At 31.1% G+C, this 15,022-nt stretch overlaps 1 protein-coding gene and 1 long non-coding RNA gene across 14 annotated transcripts in view; one reads left to right on the top strand and one right to left on the bottom strand.

The window, feature by feature from the left end:
- LOC127735043 (leucine-rich repeat-containing protein 49-like) overlaps window positions 1–15,022 on the top strand; it is a 98,013-nt gene that overhangs the window by 53,110 nt on the left and 29,881 nt on the right. For all 13 annotated transcript variants that reach the window (XM_052245138.1, XM_052245141.1, XM_052245139.1 and 10 more), the window contains 2 exons: window positions 7,805–7,888; window positions 13,609–13,799. In XM_052245138.1, coding sequence (XP_052101098.1) covers window positions 7,805–7,888; window positions 13,609–13,799 — 275 coding nt within the window. The remainder of the gene's footprint in view (window positions 1–7,804; window positions 7,889–13,608; window positions 13,800–15,022) is intronic.
- On the bottom strand, window positions 1,311–3,040 carry LOC127735055 (uncharacterized). Its single transcript, XR_007997990.1, has 2 exons — window positions 2,293–3,040; window positions 1,311–1,512 (listed from the first exon to the last, which is right to left on the bottom strand). It is a non-coding gene; the product is annotated as an uncharacterized LOC127735055 (long non-coding RNA).

Genomic DNA, 15,022 nt, shown 5'->3' on the forward strand with positions numbered 1-15,022 from the left:
CATAATTCTTCAAAAAAGGAGTAAATAATGTAAGAGATTATTGAATGGTTGCCAAGGAAACAGGATACCCACATTTTCTCCTTTTGCACCCTGGTCCAAAATTTCATTAATTTTGGTTTAAAGCCTTTAACCAGCAATAAAACCAAAATAAATTCTGAAAGGTAAAGGGTTTAGGAAGATATTCAGCATCTTTCACATTACTATTTCTAATATATTAGTGGAAAAAAAATATGTTTAAGATGATGGACATGTGACATATGGAAAATGGGACAAAAGTTTATGTTTTTCAAAGTAAATGACATCTAATACACAGTAAAAAGAATTGAATAAGTATAAAGTTGCATGTGTAGCCAATATTTACTTTTTACTAGTTTAATTTGTGCCAGATTCTTAAAAGAAAACATGTTTTGAATTAAGGCTGTTGCTAATGTGACGGAGACAAAAATGAGTAACGTTAGCGACATTTGGACATGTCACATTAGCAACAGCATCTTTAAAAAATAAAATGTATGCACACAGTCGTGCTTTATAAATGCTTTGAGTAATTAAATTGTACAGTCTGGTTTAGAATATCTAAATATACAGAATGTCATTGGCAGGTGTACTTTGTATCAAATGAATACACAAGAAACCAATTTGTAATAGTAACATTAGCAACATCTTCTTCAGTAATACATTAAGAAAATTTGCTATCTAGATGGGTCGCACTAAATAGGGCCAAAATTGTTACAGGAGGTGAAAAATAAGATTCATGATATCTTTATCGAAAAAGTTTTCAGATGTAACTGAATGATTCTTCTAGATCTGTTCATATCTTTAGTCGTGAACTGAGATGTTGATATGATATGAGTACCAAATGCAATAAGAACTGTTCTTTGTACCAGACTGACACACCAGATTTTATGGATGGATGGATTAATTATTGTTTAACGTCCAGTGTCAACCTAGTATGTGCACATCAGGACGAGAACAAGTTGATGTAATATGATCTCTGCTTTGTACTAGACCGACACGCTTAGATGGATTTTCCACGAAGACACATTATACAGACTCTGTTGCCTCTGTAAGCTGACCTTTGCTTTTACTCCTAGATGCTTTTGGCTTGGATGAGAAGCAGCAAAGACCCAATTTTAATGTCTTATTTTATCTGGCTACGAATTTAACCTGCAACCTTTGGCACTCAAAACAGAAGGGGGATATGGATTATTTATGAAGCACAAGCCAAAATGCCCATGTAATGTCTACCAAGAAACATCAAACAACAGAAGAATGAACAATTTCAAATCAATTCGCAGTGAAGATGGAAATACCATAGTGATCAATGCCTCAATGACTTTCACCATGGATTTTGGTAAAGAAAGTCTTTTGTAGTCTTCAGAACACCTTGCTTTGCCCATTTAATTCATGATGCATTTGCATTCAAAATTCGAAAATACTGCCTAGACTAAGAAGCTTAAAAATATTTTAATGTTTGAAAAATTTATCGTCTCTGTTAGTTCTGGAGGACTGCATCTGAAAGAAAATAAATTGAAAATATTACTGGTATATGAATACAATTTAAAAAATGAACAACTATTAAAATTTTTAAAATGTATTGAAGTACTGCCTTCAAATTTACTTCAATCAAGACATAGTTTTTTGCCGAATGCTTTCAGTATATATGGTAATTAAAGATATGTTGTCATCATTAATTATAGCTAGAACAGTTCAAGTTACCATCTTCTTTTAATGATTACCCGAGATTATGCTAAGATACCCCTGAAAATCAAATGTATGTTTACCATTTGGTAAATTTGTCTGTGAGCAATGACTTTTATGCCAATTTTGACAATTTTAAGAACTGGACTAATTTTGGCAATTAATGAACTAAGTTGTTATTATAAAAATAGAAGATGTGGTATGAAGCTCTTCGAAAAGGAAAGACTATTACCTTCAAATATATATAGTAATGAGCGCCCCTTCATTACTATATTAGACTGTTTTAATTTTCTTATATAACATCACATCAACAATATACTGTCCCAAAGTAACGATCGCTACATAAAAATCTGTCCATGTTATACCGTTCGCATCAAATTATTAAAAGAAATGTATTTTGATGAACTAGAACTTAGAAGACTCAACTGTACGTAAAATATGGTCAAATCTCGTTGGGAGATGAAAAACCAAAACAAAAGTTTCTTAATGTGACATTTAAATGACATTACTTGATTCAACGTTTTGTTGCGAATGTCTTTTTGATGGACGGAATACAATAAAGGACCTCGTGTAACGATATAACAGACAACTTACCTTCTTTGCTTTCCCATTATGTGAGGGAACCGGCTCCGCATCCATTTCTGCAAAGGGCGATATCGTAACTCCTATACAGGAGAGTTACAGATCTAAATATATATTGCTCACGTGACATTGATTTGGACGGAAACGTAGAGCAGTAACGTTCGCAAAAACTAAAACAGCCAATGATATTGATTCCGAAAGTCCTTTGACCCCCTTTCGTCATCAAAATTTAATGTGATTGCTATTTATATCAATTATTTATAAAACCCGAGTTAAAAATAACAACGGGCCGTCTGAGAACCAACAAATAAATTGCGATCGTAACATACCACAATGGACGAAAAAGATGTGACGTTCGCAATAATATTATTAAATTACCTTTTTTAGCCTTTACCAATAAAAATGTGCCTTAGAATTATAATTAAAACACAAAAGAATACTTTTTATTAAAATATAAGTCCATGTTATTAGGCTCCACTTAAAAATAATACTTTAAAATTCCACTCCAAATAAGCTAGATGTCAGTCAAGTAGGTCACAATGTCTATTCAATGTCCAATATTTTGAAATTGAAAACCCACTAATTCTAACAAAAAACATAAACACAGGGTGATTTTTATTTTTATTTACTCAGAAAGACACCTTTTATTAAATAAAATAAGGCATTACTTCATTTCACACTCTGTTTCACAGTTTCAGCAATACCTTTTTTGATGGATACAAAAAAGCAATACTTCCTTTTTATTGTAAAATCTGCCATATATGTTGCATTTTTCATGTTTTTCTTTGCTTTGGTAATATTGAAAAATGAACCTCAGATATGAGAGACTTTCATTCAAGGGAGATAAGCTGTTAAATGTTTAATCAACTTGTCTCATGTTTCAGATATATGGTCCTTAGAAAACTCATTTATAAACTGTATGTTGTCTCTCTATAACGATTTTATTGGTTAATTTAGGACAAAGAACATATTTTGAATGAATTTTTTCAAAGAGTAATTGTGTTATTTACTTGAGTATGTATCTATGTGCTGCATATATATTGATTTCTTGTTGTGTTTGCTTAACATACAGTGTCAAATATTTCATGCTTGTTCAGGACAAACGTGTTGCATAGAGACTATGAAGGTTATTGGTATGAACCTTATAAGAGGTTAGCTTTGTTTATATCATTTTTTTGTGGGTTTCCTGTTGCTCAGTCTTTAGTTTTCTATGTTGTGTTTTTTAAACTGTTAGTCTTTTAATCGTTTTTTAGTTTTTTGCAATGGCATTGTCAGTTTGTTTTCGACTTATGGTCCGAGTACACAGTTATCGTCCTTTGATTTTCGTTGTCCACGAATAAAGTCCCTAGTGTGGACAGTGTGTTGCTTGCCAATTTTTTTAGTACCCCTTCCAAATGTATTCCTTCATGTTTAATGCCTCAAATAGCAAGTAGGGGGATGAAATTACACTGTAAAAAAATTTGGGTCATGAATTGTAAAGTAAAGTAGTGATTTGGTCCAGCTGAAAAAGGTTAAAAATTAGCACTTCGGAAGCTGTCAAAAGATTTCAAGACCCCCTTAACATAGAATTGTCCATATTTTGAGTTAGAGCCGATGAAGTTTTCTATAATTTTGATATAATTTGTCCCAAAAGTAGTACAACACACTGTAAAAATATTATTGAGAAAGCGCAGGTGGGATTTTTTTTATTTTCATTTATTGTCTAAAAGAAATGCACTACGAAATAACTGTGTACTCGGACCTAAGAGGCGAAATCAGTAAATATAGAATCTGTACTTTGGCAACTTCCCTGAATGATTTAATGGTGTCAATTTGTCAGATAGCATGAAACTAAAGGATTTAAACTTTTATTTGATAGAAATTCTGCAAAAATTACCCATTTTGGCATTATATGGTCAAAATAAGCATTTCAAAGCTTTTTCAATTTTGATGCATAAGTGGCATTCTGACTTTCTATGTGACAGGTTTTCCTGTGTCAATATTTGTGTTTCTATGCTTTAACCCAGTTGTATTACTCATTTGTGAACTCTGAATCTACAGAAAATAAGATTATCTCAGACAATATGTGCAAAATGTGTTGTATAAATGACCCTCGTGTAACAGCCTGTTTGGATCAAGTTAAATGTGAGGACCTAGGTACATAAAAGTTGAAGTCCATAATAAAGATTTCACTAAATTTGTATTTAAAGCACTTCACAATGTCTTTTGTACCTGTTTCATTTCACATAGTATCTTTCTTTTCTTATGTTAAATAGCAAGTGGTTCAAATATAAGCCTGCTGAGGCTAAAATTGCATGCGAGTTTTTCACTAAAAAGTGAAAAATCTTTGTATCAGACCATACTGTCTGCAAAAAAAGTAGAATGCAAGAGTCCCTTTATGCTCAGATTTATTGTATCATGTAACCTGAGTATAGAAATTATAAAAAAGACACAAATTTTTATTTCCTATAGCTTCAGTATGCATTTTTAAATGTAAATATGTGCTACGGCCTAAATTGACCCTAAATTATTTTCAGTCTTACTTGGCTTAAGACCCTTTTATACTAATATGGTATGCTATTTGTAATTTTTCTTTCCATTTAAAGTACATTTAATACATATGTAAGGATTATTTATAACCAAAAAACTCCACAAATTTAAAATTGCTGGAAAATAATACATCTTCATGTAAGGCCCCCCTTCATTGGAAAACCTCCATTTTTTGGCACAGGCTCATATAAATTTGACTTTTAAATAATTGTGATAAGTCTGATAAATCAAATGAGTATTCTATTGTTTAAATACATAATATGTCATATATAAAGCCCTTTAAAATGTAATTTTTTGCAATATTTTAATTTTTAAAGCCCCAAATGTTGATAGTTGAAATTTTTCAATTTAAACGTCAAAATTTAACACGCGAAGTTGATTATAGAATTTATCATATTGTCTATAATATATATCCTATTGCCATGAAACTTTGTCAGCAGTCTCATAATTTATTAAGCTTTAGTCATACCAAGTTTTATTAAGATTGGTCAAATTTTTCTATCCTATTAGGTCCGAGTACACAGTTATCGTCCTTTGATTTTCGTTGTCCACGAATAAAGTCCCTAGTGTGGACAGTGTGTTGCTTGCCAATTTTTTTAGTACCCCTTCCAAATGTATTCCTTCATGTTTAATGCCTCAAATAGCAAGTAGGGGGATGAAATTACACTGTAAAAAAATTTGGGTCATGAATTGTAAAGTAAAGTAGTGATTTGGTCCAGCTGAAAAAGGTTAAAAATTAGCACTTCGGAAGCTGTCAAAAGATTTCAAGACCCCCTTAACATAGAATTGTCCATATTTTGAGTTAGAGCCGATGAAGTTTTCTATAATTTTGATATAATTTGTCCCAAAAGTAGTACAACACACTGTAAAAATATTATTGAGAAAGCGCAGGTGGGATTTTTTTTATTTTCATTTATTGTCTAAAAGAAATGCACTACGAAATAACTGTGTACTCGGACCTTATGAGTTTGATATCCGTTTGGTATCTTTTTGCTTCTATATTAGTAAGAAAAATAGATGTGATGGAAATTCTTTGACTCTCTTAAATCAATAAAAACTTGTCTTAATTATTTGAGGATGATTTAGAGCTAAAATTATGTTATAGACATTTGTATATTCTTGTCATATAAAGACCTCTAGATATTTTTTCTGGTTTTTATATGTTGATAGGTTGCTGTCTCATTGACATTACATCCCATTTCTTCTTTTATTCACAGGAAATTATTTTATCAAACAATTCATGGTAGTTCTTCATCTTCATAGTATTTCTTCCTTAATCAGTCTTAAAGTTTAGGCCATCTTATGTTATGTTGCTGCAGACATGCAATCTGATAATTCTTTTTCAATCAGTTCTTTTCAAGGACAACATATCAAAATGTAATGTCAAACCAAAATGGTTCCACATGCCAGTTGTCTCTAAACTCCTTTAATGTTTTTGCTTATTTAGTATTTGGAATGGACTTCAGACCTGTGGTTTGCTCTGTTTAATTCATTCAGCTTATCCAGGCTGTTACAGTTTAAAGTTTGACAATACTATATTTGTATTTTTCTATTGTGAAAGACCAATGGTAACTGAAAATGTTTACTTTGGTAAACTTATAAGTGGGGTTGCTGTCTTATTGATGTTTAACCCACATCTATTTTTATGTACATGAGTAAATATTTTATGTCTTATGATAACATTCAAATAGAATTCACAAATTAATTGTACTAGGTGCTATTATGAAAATTGTAAATAAAAATGTGAAGAAAAACTAGTCCTTGAAGAAATATAAACTTATAATTAAATGTCTGTATATTTAAACACTGTAAAAAAGGTTATTGTATGATGTAAAACATCTCAAACTAAAGATATTTGATGTGATTCCAGAAGAAAGATATTTAACTTATGAATGAAAGTTTGAAATCAATAAATTCATATTTAAAAAAGTGTATGTATCAATAATGGTGTTGCTTTAATAAAAGTTTTACAACTGCATGCAATTTTCTCATAAGTAATTGGTGTGATCAATAAATGGCCACTAATAGTGTTTTTCATAGTTATAAAGTTTATAACATAAGTTAATTGCTTCTTCTTTTTTGGGGGTGAACATTCAAGTTAATTGTTTTGTCAGAGTTATGGTCCTTCTTTTTTTAATGTAATTTGAAAAGCAATATCTATTTCACTATACTCCTAGCTAACAAAACTGTGGTATATAGTTATAGAGTGTGTTTCCATCTTCATGAAAACAAACACAAACACTGTCTACTGGAAAAAGGCTCCCGTTGTTCAGTTTGCTTCAGTTTTATACCCTGTAACCTAAGAAACCAGTCCTTAATTTGTCAATTATGAAACATGACATGATGAGTATGCCAAAATGAAGAATACTTGTGTTAAGGTTTTCTCTACCAACACAATTATTCATGCCTCAAAACAACTACCCGAACATTTGTATTGGCATTTTTGGTGATTAATCTTTCTGAAATTGCAGGTTTTCCCATACCAAGTTAAAAATGTTGCTCCATCCACCCCTTCCCATCCACACCCCCACAAAATTCAACCTACTCACACAAACTTTCTTATGGAGGAAACCCTTAAAAAGCATCATTTATTGTCTGGCCTTATTCAGATGTCGGAAACTGAAAAAACTTGAGGCGTTTTTATTTCGAAAGGATTTCGTTGTAGTAACCTTATTAATCTTAGTCTTACCTTGTGAAAATTAAAATGAAACTTTTCATATTGTTTGAAAAACTACAATTTAAATAACAACTAACACCTCAACATCAAATATTTTTTTAAATGTTGACCCTAGAAGAGGAAGAATGCATTGAATTGTAATGATTGCTATAAAGAAAGAGTGTATTCTTGTTTCATGACCTGCAAATATAGGCATATTGAATGAAATGCAAATATAATATTCAAAGAATTTCCAAACATTGTGCGATTAGCCATTCCCCTGCTGGTACAATATTGATCATAAATTTATTCTTATATACAGTTGAATTTCTTTCACAGGAGGAAGAGAGAAGGATAGCATTAGTGATGGCAAGAAAAGATGATGAAAAGAAAAAGGATATAAACAAAACACAGATTTTAAAGGTAACAGTGTTAATGAATTTTTTCACTTTCTATTTGGTGAAAAATATGGTGTTCCATAAACTTCTGTTAATATCAAAGTACAATGTACCTTTAGTGTGTTTGAAGTAGACGAGACATTATATATTGAAGTATAATATTGCAATTTTACAGTTTATTTAGGCATCCATAGTCTTTGAATTTGATTGTGTTCTTGAGAGCTAGTTGAAATCATGCATATAAGTTCATCCAAATTATCTATATTTGAAAGAAATCTCTGACAGTTAAATATTTTCCAAATTTTTATCTTGATTATAGTTCTCATAATTTGTGTATGATGTTGTATGATAAGTTTCTGCTACTGTACCGACTATTGATAGAGTTATGGCCCTTGAACATAGATATCATGTATATATTTTTGCCTCTAGAAATCACCTTGATTTCACCTCTAATTATAAGTGCACGTTTGCTTTTCAATAAATTCTATGAAACAGTTAGTTCATTACAATGTTTGACATTAAAACTGTAAATGAAATGCATTAAAAATGTGTACAGTAATTGTAGCTTATGATCCAATGCTGTATGAACAACACTTAACAAAAACTGTGTAAATGAGCATTATTCTTGTGAAAATTCAAAACATTCAGAAGAACATTTTTAATCTAGGTTCAGGGGAGATTGTCCATACTTTGAAATATTTTTTCTTCTATGGAATGAATTTTCTGAAGAAGAAAAAACATCAACCTTTTTCAATTCCAAATACATGTTTTAAGTTTCAGCAATGCGGATACTCTTATAGAGTATAGTGATATATATAGCATACTTCAAGCCTTCTGAGATGCCCCCTCTGAAACAAGATTACCTTTCCTTTCCATGGTCACACCTTCAAATGATTTATGAAAAACAGACATAAATCCATAAGAAACAGACTGCTACACGAAAATATTTTTGTAAGACGAAATTAAATAACAGTTGCTCTTACTGTTACCATTATAAATAATCATATAAAAGTCATTGTTATTGACTAATTCTGTGATAAATGTCTGGGTTTGCAGTGAATGGATTTTATTGGGATCAATTGATAATTAATCTACTATTTGTTATAATGGGCGAATAACAAATTGTTTCCTGTCGGAATGGAAACATGGTCCTGATTTTTAATTGTCTGTGTATTTGTACATGGGAGTCTTTATATGAAATTAAGTTGAAGGATGGTCAACCATAAAGAAGTCAAAATGACTAAAACTTATGTTAGGTCTGGAGTCAAGGAAAATTCAGCATGCACTAGTTAACCATATATCTTTGTTCATTATTGAAGTCTTTACTTATTGTTAGAATTTACATAAGACCAGTGAAGAATTAAATTTGGTGGTCCATTTCATTTCTTTGATTTAGTGTAGTACAACAGATTATTATAAATTGCTTCGCCGAGCGCAGCTGGATACGACCGCAATGGTCCAACCCTGAACAGTTAGGTCAAAAATGGACACAATATTCGTGCTTGATACAGGTCTGAATTTGGATTGTAATTAAATATATTTGACACATAATAGGTTTCTGACACAGAATAACTGTAGTAAAAGAACTTAGAATTGGTTATATGATTTGAATTTATATTCAATTTTTTGCCTTTGTGCAATACACTATGCTGTTGCCAATTGAAACCCCCCCCAAAAAAAAATTTACCCCCCCTTCCCCTTTTTTTGCAAAAAAAAAAATATTTGAAGAAATTTACTTTTTTCTTTTTAATTTCTGAAAAGAGAAAAAATCCCCCCCCCCCTTTTTCCCCCCAAAAAAATTCTTTCCCTCAAGATATGGTCATAATCTCAATTCAAATTTCCAATGGAGTTTGCAACCATAATTACCCATTTAAATACATCATAAAAGTCTTAAAATAGAAAATGACATACATAATCATAGCTAAAATTAATATTCCTAATTCAGCATTTTTAAATAGTAACTTCTAAAAATAAATTGACAGCTAATCGCTAATCACCTCAAGACAATACAACATTTCTTCATTTCTTTTAAAAGCAGTGTAAGGGAGGTAATCCAAACATAACATTGTCCTTTTTTTTAATTGTCCATTAACCAGGAAACCCTTGTTTTTCCCCCTTTTTTGCCCCTAATTCCTAAATGGTTTGAGCCATAACCCCACAAAGCCAATCCTAACCATCCTTTTGTAGTATGGAAACTTGTGGTATAATTTCAGATAGATCCATACGCCATTCCACAAGTTATTGTCTTGAAACTAGAAAAATACTTATTTGGGCCCCTTTTGGCCCCTAATTCCTAAACTGTTAGAACTATAACCCCCAAATTAAATCCCAACCTTCCTTTTGTGTTTATAAACCTTGTGTTTAAATTTCATAGATTTCTATTTACATTTACTAAAGTTATTGCCCGGAAACCAAATGTCTTCGGACAATGCTGACGACGATGACGAAGACGACGACGACGTGATACCAATATACGACCTCAAAATATTTTGCGGTCGTATAAAAATATATGAATATGCTGTAAAAGGAATTATATTATTTAAGGTGCCTGTTATATATCATATTAAAAGCTTGCTTCATAATCAAACAAGAGCAGATTTAATCCATGGTTTAGAATTAGGTATAGGGTATGGAAATAGAAGCCCAAGCATCAAATTTTTCTCAGTCTTGACAGTTTTGTTCAGTTGTATTAAAATTTGAGTCATGAATTTCAACTATCTGCTAAAAAAGCCTCCTTTATTAAGTTTCTTTTTCTTCCTGATGTAAACCCAGGCAAAATATAACTAACAATACAATATACAAATACTAGGGTAAAGCGAAAGTTATATACATGTATCAGGTTGTTACACATATAGCTGGAGGTCAGTACCTTGGTAGCCAATGCATGTATCTTTCTTATGACAGTTCAGTGTCATACTTGAGAAATAAGGAATTATTAGAAATATGAATGCATCTTTAATGGGCATTTTCTCTGTATCTGTGTCGACACTCTTTCTTAAGGATTCAGTTGGGTTTTTTTTTTTTTTTTTGATATACATCTTTTGAACTTTTATAATTTGTCATAAAAAATTAAGTCTACAAGAATAAACACATCCTCAAATACATGCAAGGAAGTACCTTTTGTTTGTTTGCTTATATTGTATACAAATATAAGACAAACCTATAAAAATTGAAGTTCCCTGAGTATATTTACATAAAACAGAAACTAGTGCAAATGATATCATTACGTTTAATGAGCTGGCATTTAGCAAAAGATTAGAATACTTTTATCCATGTCCCGTTTTATATTAGGGATCAAACGTTTCATTATATTATTTCTGTATGAATTACTCCTGATTCAGAATAAAAGGTCCAATGAACTATAATTTAGTTTCATGCAGAGTGAATTTTTTTCTCCAATTACAATAAGTATGATTAATAACAAAAGGAAACTGTTTGAATAATTTATACTGTAAAATATCAGCTAGCGGTAACAGTGAAGGAAAAAATATGCACTGACGTTTCATATCTTCTGTTGACCTGAAATAAACATTGTAATGATGAGCGCCATAAACAAAACAATAAAGATATTGGATTGTGTATAATGTGAATGGAATATATTATGTTTTAAACCGTGTTCAAATTATCCTCTATCAGAAATGGGATAGTGAAAGTTTAGACTTTGAAAGTTGCATTTTGTCTTCAATTGGATTTTTTTTTCTGGGTTGTTTATTGGATATAGGACAACTTGTTTTGAACTTTTTTGCAATGAAAATGTCATCGGAAGTCCTAGTTCTAAATAGAATTGCAGTAAGTTGTTTAAATTTAACTTTTTACTTTTTGATATTGTATTGAATTACGACTTGAATATGTAACTTAAGTCATTGTAGTGTAAAGTCAATTGTTTTAAAGTACTTTAAAAAATATTATATTTCTTTTTGTATAACTTTTCATTCAAATAAGTAAACAGTTAATATACAAGCGCCTTTTTGAATGTGATTTAAGTATTGACTAAGTTGGTATGATGATAAGCAATGGTCATTTTTTTTGGCTCTATAAACTAAAGGTAAGCTAAACTGGTATTTCAGCTACTTACTTTTCTCTATACAGTCATTAACAGTATTCAGGGGAGAGAATACACTACTTCAAGTTTTAAATCTGAAATTTCATTGAAAATTAATATGTATTATGATCAATGGGTGCTGGTGAACTTTTGATCTGACGTCTAGATGTCATATGGTTGGTTATTTTACATATATTCTGCACTCCTTTTATTCATATAAAAGAATAGTTATGAACTAAATATAAAAGGGACTGTCAACTTAAATTTCAGAAGGTGAAATTGATTGTTAACTTTCCGAAGAAATTCATCTGGTGAAATCAAGACAGATTATATTAACCGACCATCTTGGACCTCAGATTAGTCAAATAATTTGACTAAAGCTGTACGAAATGAATATAAATACAGAATGTATAAAAGTTCATGAAAAAGAGTAAAAAAAACCTTGCCAAATGTGAATATTTTAAAACAATTAACCTTTGATTTAAATGTATAAGTCCGAATGAAAGGGAAAAACTTTTGAAGTTTTTTCAATATAAGTCATTAAAACAAAAGATCTTGTCAATAAATAAATACACTGCAACAATCAATATAAGGAGTGATAATGGAAAATAGGTAAAAAACATATTCAAGATTCAGCTTATATCAGGTAACAGGATGGCAAAAAAAAAAGAAATTGATGCTGAAATAGATATATATTTGCATTTCACTTTGATGTTCCACAAAAAAGTTATAGATCACCAATACTTTTTCTATTGCTATTGCATTAGAAATAATAAGTGTTTTAAATTTTCATAAAAATGACTGACACAAGACATTTTATTGTTTCTACAGCAAGGTACAGAGTAACATAAGAAAATATATGTTTGAAGGGCAGAACACATAAGCAACTCTGATTGTAGGTTGAAAAGTAGACAAGACTAAAAAAGATATTTGCAACCATAATTCACTGATTTGGCTAAAATAGCCATGGTTCATCTGGAACAGAGAGATGTAAGCCAGTGCTAAGGCCCATCTAAAAATAGTAGTGGGAGGCCACATGGCAGAGTGGTTTAAGTTTTCCACATAGTGTACCACTAGCCTGTCAACACTTAGGTTGTGAGTTCAAGCCCAGCACTTGGCAGGTGAATTGGACTCTAATCTAAATTGACTAGGATTTCAATTTTCCCCCAACAAGTCAGTGGCTCTCTCTGGGGACTCTGGCTTCCTACACCAATAAAAAACTAGCCACAGTGAATTAGCAAATAGTGCTGAAAGTGGCGTTAAAACGCCTAAGATCAATCAAGCGATCATTAACTTGCAGTGAGGTGATACATCATTTCCATTCTCATCTAAATTAGATAAAAATTTGACCTAAATCCCAATCTGCCATTAAGGACAAATAGCTTTCAGTTTCGGTCATGACTGGCAAATATGACTGTTTCCAGACCCTTGTATCTAATAAATATTCCCATCAAACTGAATTAATGTTACTGTAACGTTTTTTTATGGAAAATGTTGCATTTACTTGGCTAAAGTGTTACTCAGGATTTTTTTATAGGACCCAGGTGAGTCTTATATATTATATATATATGGGAATGCATCCAAGGTTAGCTGTTGTCATAAGATTAGCAAGTTTGGATGACCAAATATAGATTGAATTGAATTAATTCCAAAGTATTCTGATTCTTCTCATTTACTCTAAAGTTTTACTCTTTTTATTCTAGGAAAAGAAGAGATTAGCAATCAACAATGCCAGACGGCAATGGGAGGTCATGCAGGGTAATATGATTAACAAATCTGGTAAATTGTCACGTACACCAGACTTGTATGCAAATCATGTTGGAAGCATACCAAATGCAGAACTTGTTTCACCAGATGGCGCTGATGAAAATATGGAGGTGGAGTCTATAAATAGGTGGGTTAATGGAAGAAAAAAACATTCTTGCTGTATTTTATTTGATAATATTTGCACCACACATATCTTTCTATATATTTTTATGTTGATTCATTATTTGTGGGAGCTTATTTTTGCTGATTTGGTGGGTAAAGGTTTACCACAAATTTAAGTGTTAAAAAAATGACCTTTCCTTTTAGCTGTATGAAGTTTTTACTCAATCTATGAAAATTGGTTTACTACAAAAATTAAGGAATTTTAGTTTTCATAATGAGTAAATGATTAATCCTTGATTATTGAATATTCCCTGGTAAGTAATAATATATTTTTTTGTTCAAAATATTAAAACTATATTATTATACCCTTCCTTTTCTCTCCAAATTGTTGATGAATTTTCATTTATGATCTATCATCAGAACAATAATAATTATGAAAACTAAAATTAATGAAAGTTGTCAAAGAGACAGTAGCCCAAATACACAAAAAAGACATAGAGGTCAGCACAGTCTTCAAAAAAGGACAAGTATCTATATAATGTGTCAAGCCTTGTCCTAAAGATGCATGAAATATTTGCCACTGGACATTAACAAAACATCAATCAACCAATCAATCAGTGTGTAAAGCCCTTAATTGTCCAAGGTCTAGACAAGTAGTGAATACATTTTAGAGAGACCATCAACAACAAATTTCATATAGAACGACTGACAAGGTTTCTGTCTGGGTACAGGCACATGGTCGTGGCATGGTGCTTTCAACACCAAATTTAATTGACTCTAGGTTTGCCAGTTTACCAACTGAAGGTCAGTGGTTATCTCTGAGCCTTCTGTCTCCTCCAACAATAAAACGGGTTGCATGATATAGACAAGTATGCTGTAAGTGGCATTAAACAGAAATAGCCAATCAATAAATCAAACCCACTGAAATTGGTTTTTTACTTCAACTACACTATAGAGTGATTGTTTTATCCAGTTTTATGCTGCGACACCTCAAATAAAACAAACAAACAAACAACTTATTGTTAACTTCATTACTAAGGCAGTACTTGTACTTCTCTTATCATGATAACCCTACTCATAAAATCTCTATAAATATAATTGACATAAAATCCTTTGTTTATATAAACTCTTAAATCTACATTAATCTTCAAACAGACCATTTGATATAATGAAACTAAGCAAAATTTAATATGTAAAGAATATATTTAAACTGAACAATATTTTAGTATAGTATTATATGTTTGTCCT

Source organism: Mytilus californianus, unplaced genomic scaffold, assembly GCF_021869535.1.
Source record: "Mytilus californianus isolate M0D057914Y unplaced genomic scaffold, xbMytCali1.0.p SCAF_3, whole genome shotgun sequence".
Lineage (NCBI taxonomy): Eukaryota > Metazoa > Mollusca > Bivalvia > Mytilida > Mytilidae > Mytilus > Mytilus californianus.